The following is a 20,039-nucleotide window of genomic DNA, read 5'->3' on the forward strand; positions in this document are numbered from 1 at the left end:
ATATCCTGTCACAAATTCACATCAGAAATATTAATTTAATGCTTCAGCTATTTCTTTTGTTTTGTTTGTTTTGGGTTTTTTTTTAACATGGTTCCCAATCATTTTTCTAGCATCCCATTGCATCAAACACAGAGGCTCATGCTGAGCTTATTTATTTTCTGCCTATTTCAGGTGCCACTGATTTTCTGCTGTTTGGAAGCTATGAATTCTGTAATGGTGGTAACCATCTGATAGTGTTACATTGGTGTTCCCACATTTTTATTAGTATCTTTAGAACAACAGATGTTGTTTGCATATAACTGCTTATTCTGCTATGTGATCAGTGGTATTTATTTCTTTCACAAAGCCCAAAACATCCATATAGAAAAAGTACTTTTAGTAAGCACTTGAGAAAGTTAGACACATTCAGGAAACAAATATGTGAACAAATCCATCGACTATAAAAAGATACAAAGAAAGTCAGCAACACAGCAGGAAATACAAGCCCTTTATTTCTGAACCTGTTCACATTTATTTAATGTACAATCACTCTGAGTCACTGGAGGACGTCTACAGTGCAAATTGTCTGAAGACAATTTTTGTAAATACTTTGTAAATGACATTTGACTTCTTAGATGGAACCTTTTTGTGTGGTCAAGCCATTTTCATTTCTAACTATACCTTTTAAACTTGATTTCTTAGAAATAATACACTTCATTTTGACTTTTATTAAGAAAACCAGAATTACTTTCTAGGACTGGACTTGGTGATAATGAAGACATGGTAAATAAGCTTTAGTATAGTCTAAAATAAGTTCTTATGAGTAGCTGTGGAACAATCCATTAAATTACACAAGTTTCCTTTTATAGATATTATGTAGAGTTGGCTTATTCCTCAAAGATAAAATCATTGTACCTTTTTCAAGACAGTTGGCAGTTTCTAAATCCCAGTTTAATTCAATTATTCTAATAGAAATGAGAAGTACTTTTTCAAACATACATCAATAACATCTGCTGGCAAGGTTCACTGTGCCATACAGGAAAACATCTCCAGTTTTTAAGCTCATTTTGATTTCATCTGTAGTTACTACAGGTTTAAAATATATCCAATCCAGCAGCTCTTAAAAATATTAAACTACCACAGAATAAGGGGTATGACCCTTCCATGACACCCTAGAGGGAATCAGGCTAGCTCTGCAATGGTCACCATATTTCTAAATGGTCAAGATTTTGAAGTAAATGTTAAATGTAGAAGTCTAAGGGTTCTTCAGAAGACTGCAGTTAATAGTAAAGAATTACAGAAAACCCTTGAAAGAGCAAGTGACTAGGAAAAAGTGGTCTATGGCATTCACTGTGAACAATTGTAAAGTAATGTAGATTGTTGCACTCCAGTTCAACTTTACCAGGTATTACATCTTAATTTCAAGCTTCACGAGATTTTGCTTACATAAACCCTTGTAATGCACTTGGTCCTTTGGTGCCTTGAATTAGTATCCAGAGAATAACTACACATTTTTCTCTAAGAGATTTCCTTTAATTTGGTGAGAATCTAGGCATTTTGGCAAAAAGGGTTTTACAGAGAAAAACATGCAACTTCACAAAACATCACAATGCAATGACATCAGCCAGCATTTTGAGGATTCTTGAATGAATCCCATCAGACCCCCTAGATTTGTAGGGATCCAGTTGTAGCAGCAGATCCTACACTATTTCAGGGTGATTTGGGAGTTGATCATTCTCACAGTCATGGTCCTCCAGCTCAGAGTACTGAGACCCCCTGGATCCCTCATTCACGTTGAAGGTAGAGGCAAAGGAAATGTTAAACGCCTCTGCCTTGTCTCTGTCCCTGTTTGTGAGGTGACCATCCCCAATGTGTAACAGGCCAATGATATTTTTATCAGCTACAATAATATATATCTATATAATATTTTCTATATCATTTCTCTCATATCTAATATATTAACTGACTATGGCTGTTACTATATTTGAAAAAACTCTTTTTATTGTCCCCCACATGTCTGGCCAGCTTCAAATCCAATTGAACTTTGGCCACACAGATTTCCTCCCTACAGCAGCAAGCAGAATCTCTGAATTCTTCCCATGTCACTTGACCTTGCTTACACTAAGCTTCCATTTTCACCTTATTTCCAAGAGAAGATTCCTGTTCAGCCAAGGTGGCCTTCTGCCTCATCTGTTTGACTTCTGACATTTGGGAATTGCCTGCTTCTGTGCCCTTGGGAGGTGATGTTTGAAAATTGACCAGCATTGATGGAACCCAGCACTGAGACCTTACTTACGAATTCCCTGAGCAGCCTGAAGTCTGCTTTCTTCATGTCCAGAGCTGAGGTTTTGCTGGCACTTTTCCTTCTCTCAACAGAGATTTTAAACTTGATCACCTTGTGGTTGCTGTGACCAAGATGGCCACCAATCTTCACTTGGCTCATGAGTTCCTTTCTTTTACAAGCAGCAGATCAAGGGGAGCATCCTTCTGAGTCAGCTTCCTTAGGACCTGTTGCATAAAGTTGTCATCCAGGTTTTTTAGGAATCTTCTGGCCCAGGTTGTACCAGCTGTGTGATGTTCCCAGGTAACTTCTGGCAAGTAAAAGTCCCCCATAAGGATAAGGGCAGTTGACTTGGAAGTGTCCCTTAGTTCCTCAAAGAAAAATTCATTGACACCATTGTCCTGGCTGGGAGGTCTATAGCAGAATCCCACAATGATACCCACATTATTTGTTTGCCCCTTGATTCTTACCCAGAGTCTCTCAACTGTGCCATTGCTCACTGCAAGCCCCATACATTCTAATCCTTCTAGAATTAGAGGAGGAGTGCCACCCCTCCACCTCTTCTGCCTTGCCTATCCCTCCTGAAAAGCCTGTAACCATTCAACAGGGCACTCCAGTCACAGGACTCATCCCACCAGGTTTCACTTATGCCAATGATGTCAAACCTCCGGGACTGGGCCAAAGCTTTGAGCTCCTCTTGTTTGTTCCTCATGCTGCAGACATTGGTGTAGAAACATTTCAGGTGTGGTACATTGTAGCCAACACCTGTTGAGGCAGATTGAAGGATCCCATTAGAGCTCCTTTTCTGAAGCTTTGGCACACCATCCCATTGCTCACCACTGGGGAGCCTGGTTTTGTTGCCTTTCCAAGCTAGTTTAAAGCTCTATCAATAAGCCTCAATAGCACATGTAGTAGAACTCATTTCCCACCCCACCCCCACCCCCCTCAGATAGGTACATCCCATCGGGTGTTAGTAGATCAGGTATTTAGCAGATCAGCAGGGTGCTGTGGAAATCCATAGTGTATTTTTCTCTTGGCTTGGGTTTATACTTCTCATCCTTTCAATTCAAAAAGGTCATAGTGAAACTACTGAAGGTGGAAAAAGTGATGAGCAAAGATATGGGAGTATTTCCTTGTAACAACTGAGAAAATAGACTGTGATGTCCAAAATAAAAATAGATCTATAAAATCATGATTTAGAAAAACAAAAGGTATACACTATGCCTTCCCAACAAAAATATTTGGGAAAGATGCTGTCATAAAAATAAATTAGCAAAAGACAAGTTCAAAACAAACATCTGGAATATTCTTCCCACAGTGTACAGTTTATCTGTGAAACTCCTTGTGACAGACATTTAATTCACACAGGTTCAGTGAGGAGCTGGATGTTTATGGAAGGACAGTCTATCAGGTGCAATGTAATAAATATGGTATCTCTCATTCAAGAATCTTTGGGTCACAGAGAACATACTTCTATGTTTAGTCTTCTTCAGAGGCAGCTGCTCCCCATTGTCACAGACAGCATGTTGGGCTGGGCAGACCCTTGGCAATTCTCAACTCTATTCTCTGCTAGGTAGCTAAGTACTTGGTGAAGTTCTAGTATAACCCTGGTTCTTTACTTGTTTTCAGTAACTGTCCAGTAACTACTAGAGATGGTTTCTTTTACTGGGCATTGCTCACATTGCCCTCTAGTGCTATAATTCATACATTGCTGTCTTACTGCATTTTACACCGTTCAGAAAAGTTAAATGGATCTCACAGCAGTCATGCATTTATATTTACTATATGACTTAAAACAAATCACTAAATAGCCCAATGGGATGTCAGTGAAAATGGGAATACCATCCCCTGAGATCAGCCACAAGCATAGTAAAGATAATATGTTTCTACATTATTTATTACTTAATGAATATTGTGTTCAGCATTTAAGAGAGAAATAAATTCCACCCACTCTTCAGATTCAATTCATTTTTATGGAATCCTGCACACTACTTTTGTCAAGGATGTAGCCACCGTAACTTGGCTCTTCTGATGTGCAGATTATGTTGATAACTATAATGGAAGGCAATGAAAATCATACTCATCACCTTGAAATTATCTGAGGCACCTGGGTAATTTTCATTACGCTCACATAAAGCTCTGTGTAAACAAACAATTTTATCTTCTTTTTATAATTTGTTTTGTCATATAAACTCTTACTGAGCTCTTCTTGGCTGTGCAAAAGAAGCAAAAAGGTTGTTTAAGGAAGGAAGGTCATTTTAAATTAAGGAAATTCCCAGGAAAACAGTATGTCATTAAAAAAAAGAAATCCTAGAAGTAGAATAAACTTAAGTTTTGTTGCCTAAAATTTTGTACTCCCTGTGCACTACTTCTCTTCTTTTGACAGGACAATTAACACAGCAGAAAGAAAATCCCATCTGAGTCCTGTTGATGTATCACTTCTGAAGCCAGTAAGATCTGTCTTGCACCAAAGTGTTCCAAAGTATTTGCTGAGTGAGCAGAAATCAATTGCTGCACTTCTGCCTTCCTCCTTCCAGCAAACTTTAAATGCAGATATGCATTTTCATGTCAGCTAATATGATCACACTATTAGCATAAGTTTACTTAGGACTGGCAGGAACATTTCAAGGTTTCAGAAGCAGGATATGGTTTTGTTTCATTTCCTTTACCACTCAGAAAGCACAATAAAAAATAATTAGCTTGTAGTGTTGTGCAATCATAGTCTCATTTTTATACTCCTACATGCCAACAGTGTTCTAATGAAATAGGCAAGAAAAGAAAACCTTAAATTGTTCTGTTTTAGCAGAAGCCAATTTTGCATTCTCTAGGACTTCATACAACAGTTCTTGCACAACCAATGACTGCATCAAGATTGTTCCAGTCTGAGAAATGTTGAGGGCTACAAAATACTGTGTGACTATTTTTAACCCAAGATCAATGTTAAGCTGATTAAAATAAATGTTCCTTTAATTGAAACAGCATTCCAGTTATTACATAGTAAACTGCTCTTGACATTGAGAGTGAGACAGGTCAAATTCAATTTCAGACAAATTGTTTGAAGGAATGTCTTTCAGGCTCATCTGTTTATTTTTTGTTCTGTATTGTTTTGAACTAGACTTTTTGCAGGGCTTTGGTGGGGTTTTCTTGGTTGTTTTTGTGTTGGTGGGTTTTTTTTATTTTACTTGGTTTGTGGGTTTTGGTGTGTTTTTTGTTGTTTCAGGGTTTTTGTTGTTTTTTGCTGCAGGTTTTTTGTTTGTATTGTTTTGTTATATATATATGCATGCATATGTATACATATAAATATAAACGGAAGTGGAGGTTATGCTAGTTCTGGGAGGTCTTGTGTTCTACAGATGGCCACTGTTGAAGCAACCTCAAGGTTTCTCAACAGTGTTGCAAAACTCAGCCCCATGATAGTAGACTTCACTGATTCAGGGGGCTGAGCATGGATTGCAATGAAAGTCTTGGTGGGACGTTTTGGGATAGTGGAGAGAGCTCTTCCTCTCTGGTTCCACATGCTTTCTCTGCTATCACTGAATCTACTGGGAGGGGCAGCAGCCACCCTTCCTTTGAGTGGATGCTGTGCCCCATTTCCATTAGCCTCTTAATATCATATTTCAGATTTAAACAAAAGTCATGCTGAGGGATACAAGTTGCACATGAATAAAATGGGATGTATCATTAATATCACACCCTTTTGTGGGAGAAATACTGCTTCTTTCTCACTCTCCTGGTTATCTCAAGGACTAAGAGGAAGGAAAAGCCACAGCTGATCATCTCTACTGTCTCCCTGTAATTCAGCATTGTCAACTTGGGTTGCACTCACCAGGTTGCCAATTTTTCTGATTCAAGATAAAACAGACCCACCAGTAATTCAGGCCAAACCCATCATGGTTTTGGAAGACAGGAACTAAGCTCTTGAATGTCTTACAGGACTTAATATTGAGAGCTTTAATCTGTTCTGACAGCCAATTATACAAAACAATATATGTGGTTTAACACAATATTATCAGAGATAAGGAAATCAAATCAAAATTGTGATCTCGTTCTCCCATATAGTATATCAACCTATTAAAAGATTTAGAGTACTCCTTCATAAAAGCAAATTATTAATTAAATGGAAGATGTCTGATGCTTGAACTCAGTTTATATCCATACTTTTTTGTAACAAGAGGGGCATTAGTTTATTTTAAAGGAAAAAAAAACAAAGGTAGCCTAACACTATTTAGAAGCTTTAAAATGGATGACAAAGCCTCCTCAGAATGCAATCCTGGTTCCAAAATAATAATTCCTTCCACAGCACTTTTTTAGAATGTGTTTATTTTTAAATGTAGATAATGATACATCCTTCATAGTGTACAGACTTTCTGTTAAACTGTCAAATATTACAACTTGAATATTAGTTACTTTCATACAAATAGCTAAATATATTGACAAAGAAAAATGAAGCCCTAAAAAGAAATTTTACTGAACATCTGGAATTGTGAATGAGTTTTTCATCTGTGACTATACTCAGATTGTATCAATGCCAACTGTCATGCACAGCATACTCCCTTGAGATGGTTCCTTTTTATCTGCACAATAATTGCATTCCTAATTAAATACATAGATTCTTTTAGTTTTGATTGTTTAGTTCTGCAAATTGTTCATAAAACAGGTTAAGAATGACCAAACCTGATGTTTATGCTGACAATAATTTTGATTAACACCATATGTTGGGGTTTTACACATCTTTTTCCTTTTATATGTGTTCTTTGCATTCTGATATAAACTAAATAAAAGACAAAGCTTATCTGAAACTTGAAAGTATAAATTACTATGAGTTCCAACCTACTACAACATGAGCAACAAGAAGATAGCACATGCCGATGGTACAGGACACAATCATCATGGGGAAACCTAACCTGAAACAACAGTAAAACAAAATAAAGATTAATAAGAATACAACAGTTTGTTCTCCAACCAATTTACAAAAAGGAAATTTAAATTATCCTACACATTCCAAGTAACAAATATCCTTATAGCAATGCCAAAAGCATAGATGTACTGAGCATACGACAGTTTACAATTGAAGATCACGTTTCTACTTCCAGCCTATTTTAGAGATATGAGGTCAAAGGTCACATTGTTTCATTGTATTCATGACATCTCTTCCAATGTACACTGTCTCAAAATCTGGTGTGCCTTGTTGTTTTACTGCTGTATGAGGTTTTTTTCTCAAACACAACATACAATTATACAGACTAAATTATTCTTACAAATGATGCAGCATTAGAACAGATTTTCAAGTGTGTACCACTTCAGATGAGGTTTGTTACCCTGGTATGGCACTTTGCAACCTCATATATGGATGGAACTCCTCTTACATACCTCTCACCAGGTCTAACAGACTCGAGTACTAACAGACTTGTGGAAATCAACTCCAGGCACCTGCAAAAGTGCTAAAACTTTGCTGTTCTATCAAAACAGCTATTTCTTTTCCACCACAGAATGAGATTTTATAGCTTTCTTTTGAATGACAAACACAGAAGAGACAAGTGAAAAGGATGTTGTGGAGTTGGCAAAGTCCTGCTCTGCTAAATTTGTAGGTCTTTCAGATATGTGAAAAGAAAGAAATTTTCTGAAACTCAAAAGCATTATTGTATCATACTGGAGACCTGTGAAGAACCACTGCTGTGATCACACTCATTTTTTTAATGCTACTAAAATCACTAGGAGAATTGAGATGAAAAATGATCATGCCACAAATGACCCTCCTTATATACTTTCTTTTGTCAACTTCAGACAAGAGTTTCCATAAAACTCAGCAAAGCATGGCAAAGTTCTCTGAATTACAGCATTTCATTTATCCTTCTCCTTGAAGGAAGTCCAACTTACTACCTGAGGGTATATTAATTGTTCCTTTTTGCCTTATTCGGAGCCCTTAGGAAGGTTCCTCAAGCCTGTCCCCCTCTAACAAAGAACTAACAAAGAGATGCTCATTTCACAAGGGACAGGAGGACACCATTCTCTGAGCCTGGTTGAATGAATAGCTCCTTTCTTTAGGAATCTACAGCTAAAAGGGACCCCTTGGGGCATTAAGTCCAATTCCTTAGGCTATGAAACCACTTACATAAAACGAAAATTAAACTTCTCAATCTCTCACTGGCACGTGCTTTTTACCTGCAGCTGCTACTCTAAACCTTGAGATCCTCATGAGACATGTTTCCTTCATTGTTGCTTTCCTGAAAAGCTGCCTGGCAGAAGCATAGATGTGACCAGCAGATCAGAAGTGCTATCACTTTTGAGTCATTGGTTCAAGTTACTAACAAAGGAATTTTACCAGGAGCGAAAGTCACTGCAAAGGCAAAAATAATCAGCCCCTACCTATGAAGTTTGCAGAATAACTATGAAATTAATAAAATATAAACACTCTAAAAATATATATATTGGAATTATTTAGGAAAAAAAACATTTGTCCATAATGCCTGCTTCATGACCACTCTTGACACAGTGTCAAAGTGAGCCAATCTCACATACCAGTAAAATACATGCAAACGTAGAACAAAACAAAATCTTTGTAAGACGGGAAAATTGACAGGGCTAATAGATCATCTCATTTCTGTCTCCTTGATATTGCTCTGAAGAAGCAGACCTGCCTCTGTGTGTCCAGAAAGCATCCCTGTGTCCCTCACCCAATATTGCCTGCAAAATCTGCCCCCAAAGAACAGTTCCCACTATGCCTGGCTCCTCCCTCTCTCAGGTTTTGGACCTGGTGTGCTGGCTTCCTCTGCCATCTTGGTAACAGGCATCATTATTGCTGTTCTGGCTCCAAAGACATTAATGTTAAGCTGCTATTTGGACTTGGGAAAAGAGAAGGTGAGAGCAGAGAGAAGGGCCAGCTGTGTCCAAGAGGTGAATAGTGAAAGTGGTGAAAGTGGTGAAAAATTGTTAGAAAGGATCATAGAATTGTCACAGCTTTCAAGTATTTTCTGAAAAAATCTGAAGTGCATTTGGAGGATTTATTTTTCTTGGTTTTTTGTACATATGAATATGCATAATATTGCAGAGAAGTGTTATTTTTTCCAGTCTGACAGATCAGATCATTGCTTTTGAGTGATTAGTTTCTTGAAAGAGCTGAATCACTATTCAGTCACTAAACTATGATAGAGTTGATAATATTGTAAAGCAGCAGAGCTAGAAAAGTAACTGAAGTTCTTTTAGGGAAAAAAAAAGGCAAGAAATAAAGAAGTTAGTTTGCTGGCTAGCTAGGTCTGCTTGTCAGACCTTTTCCATCCCTCTGTCATCAAATCTGATCTGTAGTGTTCCCAAAACTCACTTAGACATAAGTATCCTGGTAGGACAAAAAAAAATCAAACCAGCAATAGCTATAGAAATAAAATAGGGTGGCTAAAAACCTGATACATCCTTCAGTATATCTAACGAATTCTCCCTGCAGCTCTATCCACATGGCAGGAGTGGTGAGCTGGAGATTGCTACAACTCTGTAGCAACACTGACTGTTGTTTGACAGAAAACATAAATCTATTGACCTCATAGTTAGCAAACAATAAGCTGGCACTGGGAGGACTGGGGCAGAGCAGATGTTAATCTGTATTAATGCAACCTAGCAAACCTCCCTGAAGAATGCACAGCAGCTCATCAGTGAATGGCAATATAATGCCTTTGTGAAGACTGGCAAGGGGAGGGAAGGATCCTAAAAGATTAAAGGGTTACTTGACTACTGAAAAGAGAACAAAAGATCTCTGCCCAGCTTAGAGAAGCTGAATACAAGAAAATGCATTAATGATCCAGAGCCACATACAGGAATTAGGATCATATCCCCATCATCACAGTGCCAGTCAACCGTGTAGCTGGAGCCAGAATCAGCCAGATGAGGGAGGAACCTCATTTCACTTAGTGTGGACGTTTGCACAGGGCACAAATGTGAAACGGGTATTCTCATTGCATGGACAATTAGCCCTCAACTTGAGGTCTGAATTTCAGGCTCGCTGGCCTGAGCATTAATCTAATTGGATGAAATTCAATGTGGAATTTGTGTACCAGAGAGAGAGGAGATAAACTCAGCCAATAAGTATTAGTTATTGCAGAGTTAATCAATTACTTGAGTTGTTTCAGTGCCCTGTCATGCTATTTACCCTAACTGTTGCTCTCCCCCAAGGAACATAAAGTGCCTGTCCCAAGCCACATACAACACAATGCATAGCTACAAATGTTTTCTTTGGTTATATTAGTCTAAGAATGCATTTTAAATAATGTAAAAATTACTTCCAGCAACTCTCATTTCCAGCATACTCCTTGTAGTCAAAAACGCCATGATATTCAGTTGCTCCTGTCCAGCAAAAAGGATTAGTAGAGTTTAGAAATCATAAAAACCCTTCTTGTACTAAAATTTCCAATTCATAAGAAACACTAGTAAGCATATTTGGCATATTTGTGTCCTGCACTGGGCAGCCTTTCCTTGTCTCTCCCTTTCTGCAGACAGGGATATACACACAGCCTACATGGTTGAAAAGGTGCATCCTGACTCTCCACAGCCAGCTGAGGGAGTTTTTACCACTGCAGAGAGGAAGCAAGGTGAGATACAAGGAGGGGAAGGATGGCAGGATCTAGAATTCATCCCAATTTTCCCCTCCTCCTCTTCATATTAGAAGCTTACATGTAGAACTGCTATCTAAATGAAATCACTCAGCTTAAATATACACGAAAAGCAGATGTTAGCTCAGTGCGAGATAGTGAGAGTATTTCAAGTGAGAGCCCCAGGGATTTGTCTTGGACAAAGTTTTACTTATTAATAACTTCAGTGATCCAGCAATGAAAAGCTTGCAAATCGTCCCAGCGAGGGAGAGATGTCAGACAGTGGAGAACAGAATTCAGCAGGTTCTTAACAAATCGAGAATATGAAATGAAAAAAATGAAACTCTGTGAAGGTAAATGTGAAATATGTATTAGAAGTCAACTGCAGGCACAAGAACAGCAAGGAAAGCGAAGCTTTTCACTGAAAATGATCTAGATATTTCTGATTTCTGGCCCCGTATTTACTTAGAGAAAAGCAAACCTGTGTATGATTATTCTGGGAATAAACTCCATTTTTAATAAGTTTCTACAGAAGTGAATCATAGAATCACAGAATCGACTGAGTTGGAAAAGACCTCCGAGATCATCAAGTCCAACCCTTGGCCCAACTCCAGTCCATTTAGTAGATCATGGCACTCAGTGCCATGTCCAATCTCAGTTTAAAAATCTCCAGGGATGATGAATCCACCACCTCTCTGGGCAGCCCATTCCACTGCCTGATTACTCTCCCTGGAAAGAATTTTTTTCTGATATCCAACTTAAATTTCCCCTGGCAGAGCTTGAGCCCGTGCCCCCTTGTCCTATTGCTGAGTGCCTGGGAGAAGAGACCAGCCCCCACCTGGCTAGAACTTCCCTTCAGGTAGTTCTAGACAGTGATGAGGTCACCTCTGAGCCTCCTCTTCTCCAGGCTAAACACCCCCAACTCCCTCAGCCTCTCCCCATAGGGCTTGTGCTCCAGTCCCTTCACCAGCCTTGTTGCTCTTCTCTGGACTCGCTCCAGCACCTCAATATCCTTTCTGAACTGAGGGGCCCAGAACTGAACACAGTACTCAAGATGTGGCCTCACCAACGCAGGGTACAGGGGAAGGATCACTTCCCTGGTCCTGCTGGCCACACTATTTTTCTTACAGGACAGGATCCCATTGGCCTTCTTGGCCACCTGGGCACACTGTTGGCTCATGTTGAGCTTCCTGTCAATTAGTACCCCCAGGTCCCTTTCCGCCTGGCTGCTCTCCAGCCACTCTGTGCCCAGCCTGTAGTGCTGCAGGGGGTTGTTGTGGCCAAAGTGCAGGACCCGGCACTTGGCCTTATTGAACTTCATCCCATTGGAATCAGCCCATCTTTCAAGTCTATCCAGATCCCTCTGCAGAGCCCTCCTGCCTTCCAGCAGGTCGACACTCCCTCCCAACTTGGTGTCATCAGCAAATTTGCTGATGATGGACTCGATCCCCTCATATAAATCAATAAAGATGTTAAACAGGACTGGACCCAATACAGACCCCTGGGGAACACCACTGGTGACTGGCCGCCAGCTGGATGCAGCTCCATTCACCAGCACTCTCTGGGCCTGACCCTCCAGCCAGCTCCTAATCCAGGAGAGGGTACACTTGTCCAAGCCATGGGCTACCAGCTTTTCCAGGAGTATATTATGGGAGACAGTGTCAAAGGCCTTGCTGAAGTCCAGATAGACCACATCCACAGCTTTACCCTCATCCACCATGTGGGTCACCTGATTTTAAAAAGAGATCAGGTTGGTCAGACAGGACCTGCCCCTCCTAAACCCATGCTGGCTGGGTCTAATCCCTTGTCCACCCTGAAGGTGCTGTGTGACTGCACTCAGGATGATCTGCTCCATAACCCTGCCAGGCACGGAGGTCAGGCTGATAGGCCTGCAGTTGCCAGGGTCAGCCTTGCAGCCCTTTTTGTGGATTGGGGTGACATTGGCCAACTTCCAATTGCCTGGGACCTCCCCAGAGAGCCAGGACTGTTGGAAGATGATGGAGAGTGGTTTGGCAAGCTCTTCTGCCAGCTCCCTCATCACCCTGGGATGGATCCCGTCTGGTCCCATAGACTTGTTAGGATCCAGCTGGCTCAGTAAGTCAGTAACTATATCCTCCTGGAATACAGGAGGAATAATACAGTTTTCTTAGGTTCTAAGTTCATCTAATATTATTTGTTAAATAATAATAGTGAGGCCTCTGGATTTGGAATTGAGTTTTCTTGGACAAACTGATTTCCTACACTACCTTGCAGCTTGTTTTGTGATGCTTCAAGAGCCAGCAGGACCCAGTATTGCAAGAGTCAGGTTCAGTGCTCTGTTCTGCCTGTTTTGGGACATGAAATACAAGATGTTCTCACGCATGAAAACCTCACCTTCAGGCACTACCTTCTTTGACAGTTCATAACTTGCACAGCCTGTGCATCCTTGGGGAAATCTGTAGCAGGAGTACGCCTCTAAGGAAATAAGATTCTCAGTAGAAAAGCAACATCAAAAATCTCTCAAGACCAAACCACTGGCAGTGAAAGAAGCTTGCTGGTAGACAAGGGGAAGAGTTAGAAACAGTTAAAGCAAACTTCTACTCCTACTTGTATTTGCAATTTAATGCACAACTTAAATTCAACTGGTGGAGTTTGGATAAGGCTTAAAATTTTGCTTTTCTCACTTCATTTCAGTTTCATAGTACAAGTTCTGTAGAAGATACAACATCAGCTTTGCAGAAAAGGACATGGGATTTGTAATGAACAACAAGTTGAACATGAGCCAGTAATGTGTCTTTGCAGTAAGGAAGGCTAATGGTACCTTCGCTGCTGTTATGGGTTTAGCCAAGTAGGCCAAGAAGTTAGGCTTTAAAGTTCAGACCAGGCCTGAAATTGTCAGCTGACTTGACCTGGGCTGAGCTAGCTAACAGCTGACTTCTAGCCAATAATATTGTATTCCATACCATATTGCATCATCTCAAAAGGGGTAAGAGCTGGTGTGTGGGAGTGGCTTAGGCAGTTGCTTCACAGCTGTGGTCCCAGCAAGACACTCTGCTGTCCCAGTAGGGATGGGGAGGCCCAAGCCCGGAGCACCAGCTTAACATCATGTTATCTTAGGGAAGTAAAATGTTTGTTCTTAGCTTTTCTCTCTGCTTAAGTCTGTCTCTGAAGAATTGACTTCTCTAGAATGATTTGTAGTTAAAATGATAGAATTTGTGTTTACTGGGAAGTGGGAAGTTAATTCTTGTTTTACATAACTTGTGTAAGTGTGTGTTATATAGAAGTTTTCTCTTAATTTTCTCTTTTCTGTATAAATACATGTAGTTAGTTTCAGCATAAACCTGGTTTGAGGGTTTTTTTTTCCTTTCCCTCTTCTTTTTCCCTTAGCTGGTTGGGGGGAGGAGGAACCCTTTTCACTCTGTCTTGGACACTTGGCGTTTTGCCAGCTCAACCCAAGACAGCTGCATTAGGAAAAGTATTGTCAGCAGGCCAAGGGAACTGATCCTTTCCCTCTATTCAGTAGAGGTGAGGCTACTCCTGGAGTGCTGCATCCAATTCTGGGATTCCCAGTACAAGAAGTGGACATAATGGAGAGAGTCCAATGAAGGGCCACAAAGATCATTAAGGGAATGAAGTATCAATCATACAAGGAAAGGCGTGAGATCTGGGACTGTGCAGCCTGGAGAAGGCTTGGAGAGGAACTCATCAGTGTGTTTAAGTTCTTGAAAGGACAATGTAAAGAATACAGTGCCAGGCTCTTCTCAGTGATGTCCAGTGACCAAGCCAGAGGCACTGGGCACAAACTGAAACACAGGGGTTCTGTCTGAACATCAGGAAACACTTTTTTACTGTGTTGGTGACAGGTTGCCCAGGGACATAATGGAGTATCCATCCTTGGAGGTACTCAAAATTACATCGATTTGGGCCTGGGAGATAAGCTCTAGGTGTTCCTGTTCAAGACAGACCTCCAGAGGTCCCTTTCAACCTTGATCACTGTGATTCCCACCCACATACTTGTTCCTCTGTTATTCAACACAGGATAAGTATCATCTGTACAACTGAAGATGGATATTTCATCCAAAAATATTTACCAAAGAACAGAAGACAGATAATTCTCCTCAGTCTTGCGCAGTCTCTCATTATATGCAGTGCTTTGCTCTGGAAATATGATAATCATGAGTTCATTTTTAAAAGTACATCTAAAAGTCTATGAAAGCAGCCTCAAAAGAGAGACTCAGGTGTGGGCATACTTAGGACATACATAAGGTTAGTTCTGAATAAAAGGAAAGTTACACCTTTTAACTGAGTGTCAAAATTCAATTTGCAAAGTACGTAATTTTCTTTTCAATGAAAGAATATAACCACAATATCCATCCTATTTCTTCCTTTCCTTTCTTTCAGTGCAGACTACCTTATAAGTCTCCTATCATTTCGATTGTATCAACCTTTCCATCATTCCTAGTCTTTGACATACTGATTCAGTTTATCTGAAAGGGAAGTATGAACTTTAATAACAACCTAAAGGAAACATATTCAAAATGTTTATCACATGCCCATGACTCCTTCAAATCCAGACACCTGTTGTAACTGAGAAAACAGGTGGCTAAAATTGATCATTATTTTAACATCAAATTGCTATGAATTTCATATAGTCTGTAATTACATAAAAATTACAGTGTGGTTACCTACTAGTTACCATACACAGGAATTACTGTGTAATTTAAAACACAGAATAAAACCTATGATTCTATTTTCTTCTGATTGCTAAAAATTATAATAATTTCTCATTATATTCTATCTGTTTTGAGTCTATGCCAAGATTCCCCATAGAATTACTGCCAAGAGTAAAGTTAAGATAGGGAAAACCATATCCTGCATGAGAAAAGTAAAGGTGTAAGGTTTTGCCTCCTACAGTCTAGAACATCCTCCTAAAGGTGTTTTGCTGTAACCTCAACATAGTTGTACGCAGAAAAGGTGACAGTCCTTTCCTTGGCCTTCCAAAACTCTGATTACTAAAAGGGAAAAGTGCAAGGAACTATAGGCCTGTCAGCCTGACCTTAGTGCCAGAGAAGGTCACAGAGCAGACCACCCTGAGTGCCACACACGGGACAACCTAAGGATCAGTCTGAGCCAGCACAGGTTTATGAAAAGCAGGTCTTTCTTGACCAACCTTCTATGACAGGTAGACACACTTAATGGATGAGGGAAAGACCATGGATGTTTTTTGCCTAGACTTTAGTAAAGTCTTTGACACTGCTTCCCACAGTAGTCTCCTGGAGAAATTGGCTGCCCATGGCTTGGAAGAGCACACTGTTCTCTGGGTAGAAAACTGGCTGGATGGCCAGGCTAAGAGAGTGGTGGTGAATGAAGTTACATGCAGCTGGTGGCCAGTTCCCCAAGGCTCCATACTGGGGCCAGTCCTGTTCAATATCCTTATCAGTGATCTCAAGGAGGGCATTGAGTGCACCCTCAATCAGTTTACAGATGGCACTAAGCTGGGCAGGAGTGTTGATCTGCTGCAGGGTAGGAAGGCTTTGCAAAGGGATCTGATCAGGCTGGAACTATGGGCCTAAGCCAATTGTATGGGATTCAACAAGGTAAGGTACCAAGTCCTGCACTTGGGTCACAACAATTCCATGCATTGCTACAAGCTTGGAAATGAGTGACTGGAAAGCTGCCCCATGGAAAAGAACCTGGGTGTGCTGGTTGACAGGCACTTAGTGTCATGATCTATTTATGACAGTGATGTTGGATCAAAGGTTGGACTTGATGATGTTGAAGGTCTCTTCCAACCCAGTTGATTCTATTATTCTAAACATGAACCAGCAGTGTGCCCAGGTGGACAAGAAGGCCAATGGCATCCTCACTGTTATCAGGAATAGAGTGGCGTGCAGGACTAGGGAAGTGACTGGAAGCGTCCTCTACTTGGTACTGGTGAGGCCACATTTTGACTACTGTGTCCAACTCTGAGCCTCTCACTTCAAGAAAGATGTTGAGGTGGTGGAGCATGTCCAGAAAAGGGCAACAGAGCTGATGAAAGATATAGCAAGTAAGTCCAGTGAGGAACAGCTGAGGAAGTGGGATTGTTTAGCCTGGAGAAAAGGAGGCTCTGGAGGAAACTTATCACTCTACAAACACCTAAAAGGAGGTTTGTATCAAGGGGGGAGTCACCCTCTTCTCCCAGGTAACCAGTGACAGGACAAGAGGAAATGCCCTCAAGTTACATCAGGGTATGTTTAGGTTTGATATTCAGAAAAATTTCTTCACTGCAGGGGTGGTTAGGCATTGGAACCTGCTGGTCAGAAAGTGTGAAGTCACTATCCCCAGCAGTGGACTCTGCAGTTAGGTTAATGATTGGACTTGATAATATTAAGGATCTTTTAGAGCTTAAATAATTCTAAGATTCTGTGATTATCACGGGATCATCTCTACAGACAGATTAGTTCACTTCATATCCTGCTAAAGAAGTAGGACATGCCATGATAAAGTGTGGTATAAAGATTCAAGAGGACCTGTTAGCGGTTTTTTATTTTATCAGCACTTCATGTCATCCTAGGATGTGTCGTATCTTAGCAATACATTTGCTCTCCAAATCCCCTAGGGCAGACCCCAAAACAAGTTCGGTCCTCAATTTGTTGCTTTGAAACTTTCACAGCATTCTAAAGTCTAGGAAATGCAAAAAATATGTAATTGGTTCAGCTTCTTGGGAAAGCTGTACTTATTCATCTCCCACATATCTGTGTAATGAGGTGTAGTTGTGAGTCTGAGCTCAAGAAGATTAAAATCTTCATGGCCATCTAGAAGAGAAAATCAATGAAGTATGTCTTCGCTGGCAGTACTTGTTCTCATGAATTGTTTGAACGGTTCTGATACAAATATTCTACTAATGAGATAGATTTATACAAAACTAGTGAGGTTTACACTGCAAAAAATGAATGCAATAAGGTTGCTCAAATAGGTTTTGCAATGTTTGCAGTTATGGTTTCTGTATTTTATGAAACATTTAACATATTGTAAACTCACTTCTACTAACACATGGTTTTTCACCTTGCAAAATATCAAATTTGAATCGTAAGGACATTTTTGTTAAAATACTTTTTTATAGCTCAAATCTCTCTGACATAGAAGTGTCTCATAAAAAAAAACTTTTGTATATTTTTGAAAGAAACTGTACCTACAAATTTTTTAACTACACTGTATTTTCATGTAGTCTAAAGAAATCAAAGATAATGGATATGGCAGAAATTACCTGTGATTTATTTTAGTTCTGAAATATTTCAAATAAATAATCTTTACAGACTCTCTATTACCTTGCTTTTTCTCACTGAGGATTCAGGAATGGAAGTTGGCTGAATGTTATTTTCATTGTCCTTAGTCCTAACCCTCATAAATTGTATCTTGGGGCACTTATTCTTAAGTTTTGTTTTCTTCCAAATGTACTCTTTTATTTTGATTAAAGCAAAGGATAAAAGTAAATTACATTTTACAGAAATGACTAGTCAGTTGATTCTTTAATAATTTCATCTGAGCACTCTCAACTATTTTAAAAGCCCTGGACTTTGCTAAAAAGCCAGTTGCATAAGAAAGAATGATTCCACCCCATTTTCCTCTTCTCTTTTCCTCCACTTTGGGATTCCCATTCATGTGCCACACAATGTGATGATAGAGAGCTCACATATAGCAGTTCACCAGAACAAAGGAGCAATATAATTGCATTTTTAATTAGGAAGTAGAAGGATGCTTCCCGTGCACTAATGATTATTTTTCATTATGAACTCAGCAGATGCCTCTTGATAAAAGGCTGTTGATGATGATGCAAGGGCAGTAAACGTTACACCACAAACACTATACTATAGGCTACACAGTGTAAGCAAACAGCAGAGAGTGGAGATTTTCATTCCAACGGTGTACACTTGGAGGCTTCTCTCCCACCCACCATGAAATGCCAGCCAAAGGCAAATAAGGGAGCAGATGGAACCTGAAAGCCCTCACTACCATCACAGTGCACTACATTGTACAGAAAGAAAGTTAAATGCCTCCCTGACACCCAATCCCATCAGATCTTCAAAGCTAAGCAGGGTCAGCCCCAGTTAGCTCTTGGATAGGAGACCTCCTGGGAATACCACGGACTGTAGGTTCTAGTCCCGAGGACTTCACTGTCACCATTCAAGCTCACTTGGCCATGGCAGATGAACCTCAGGACTTAAACGATGGGGCCAGTTCTGCACACGCTGTGCCTCACCTAAAAAATCCACTGCACAGGCTCAAAGGACACACCCACGTTGATAGAGCCTTTCCCAGATCTTTGTTCACGAAGCCGAGCCATACACATACACATTGTACAGAGAAGCCACTTGCCAGAGATCCCACAGATCTGAGCTCTTACATGCTCACTACAAGGAAAACTTCAATAAACCACAGGTCTAATTTTAAGTGCACTAGCAAACTAAGATTAAATAAAGTGCATTCTATTCAAAGTGTATCCATTGCACATGTTAAAGCTCCCATATACAAAGCATTAAAAAAATGAATAATACAGAAATATATCTCTCTGGATTGTCACAGAGATGGGGCACCCACAACTTCTCTGGGCAACCCGTTCCAGTGTCTCACCATCCTCACAGTAAAGAATTTCCTCCTAATATCTAATCTAAACCTACTCTCTTTCAGTTTGAAGTCATTATCCCTTGTCCTGCCACTACATGCTTTTGTAAGTAGTCTCTCTCCATCTTTCTTACCCTACATATACTGGAAGGTCCCAGCTAGATCACCCCAGGGAGATATAACAGATGGCCAAGATAGAAAAATATAGTATGGAGAGGCAGTTAAGTACCTGTAGCAGGATGTTTTAACATGGCCTTAACCACATGACCAGTTCACAGATGTTGCAAGTCAATCAGAAGTATCACAGTCTAATTGTCACAGATGGCAGATCAGCCCTTAAGGTACTTTCTTAAGGTTCATAAAGGTCAGAGCTTGAGAAACACCTGTTATCACCTCCTAAAAATGCACTACATTTTAAGAAATTTCTTTGAGAAAGATACATTAGCCCAGTGTTGTCATCTAACCCACACCGTCATGACTGTTGCTCAAGCCTGCAAGAGAAATAGGAAATAGAGTGACTGAAATTAAGGAAAAACAGGAATAAAATAATTATATTTTACTTTTTAATTATTATGATTAACTATGTTCATATTTTCAACAAGTGGATGAAAACTAAGATG

The 20,039-nt window shown here is 40.0% G+C and overlaps 1 protein-coding gene across 1 annotated transcript in view; it reads right to left on the reverse strand.

Annotated features, from left to right (window-relative positions):
* Nucleotides 1–6,570: 6,570 nt before the first annotated feature.
* OCA2 (OCA2 melanosomal transmembrane protein) overlaps nucleotides 6,571–20,039 on the reverse strand; it is a 207,992-nt gene continuing 194,523 nt past the window's right edge. Inside the window, exon 25 of the mRNA XM_071570096.1 lies at nucleotides 6,571–7,164. Within this exon, the coding sequence (XP_071426197.1) occupies nucleotides 7,077–7,164 (88 nt within the window). The 3' untranslated portion in view covers nucleotides 6,571–7,076. The remainder of the gene's footprint in view (nucleotides 7,165–20,039) is intronic.

Source organism: Pithys albifrons, chromosome 1 (assembly GCF_047495875.1).
Source record: "Pithys albifrons albifrons isolate INPA30051 chromosome 1, PitAlb_v1, whole genome shotgun sequence".
Taxonomy (NCBI): Eukaryota; Metazoa; Chordata; class Aves; order Passeriformes; family Thamnophilidae; genus Pithys; species Pithys albifrons.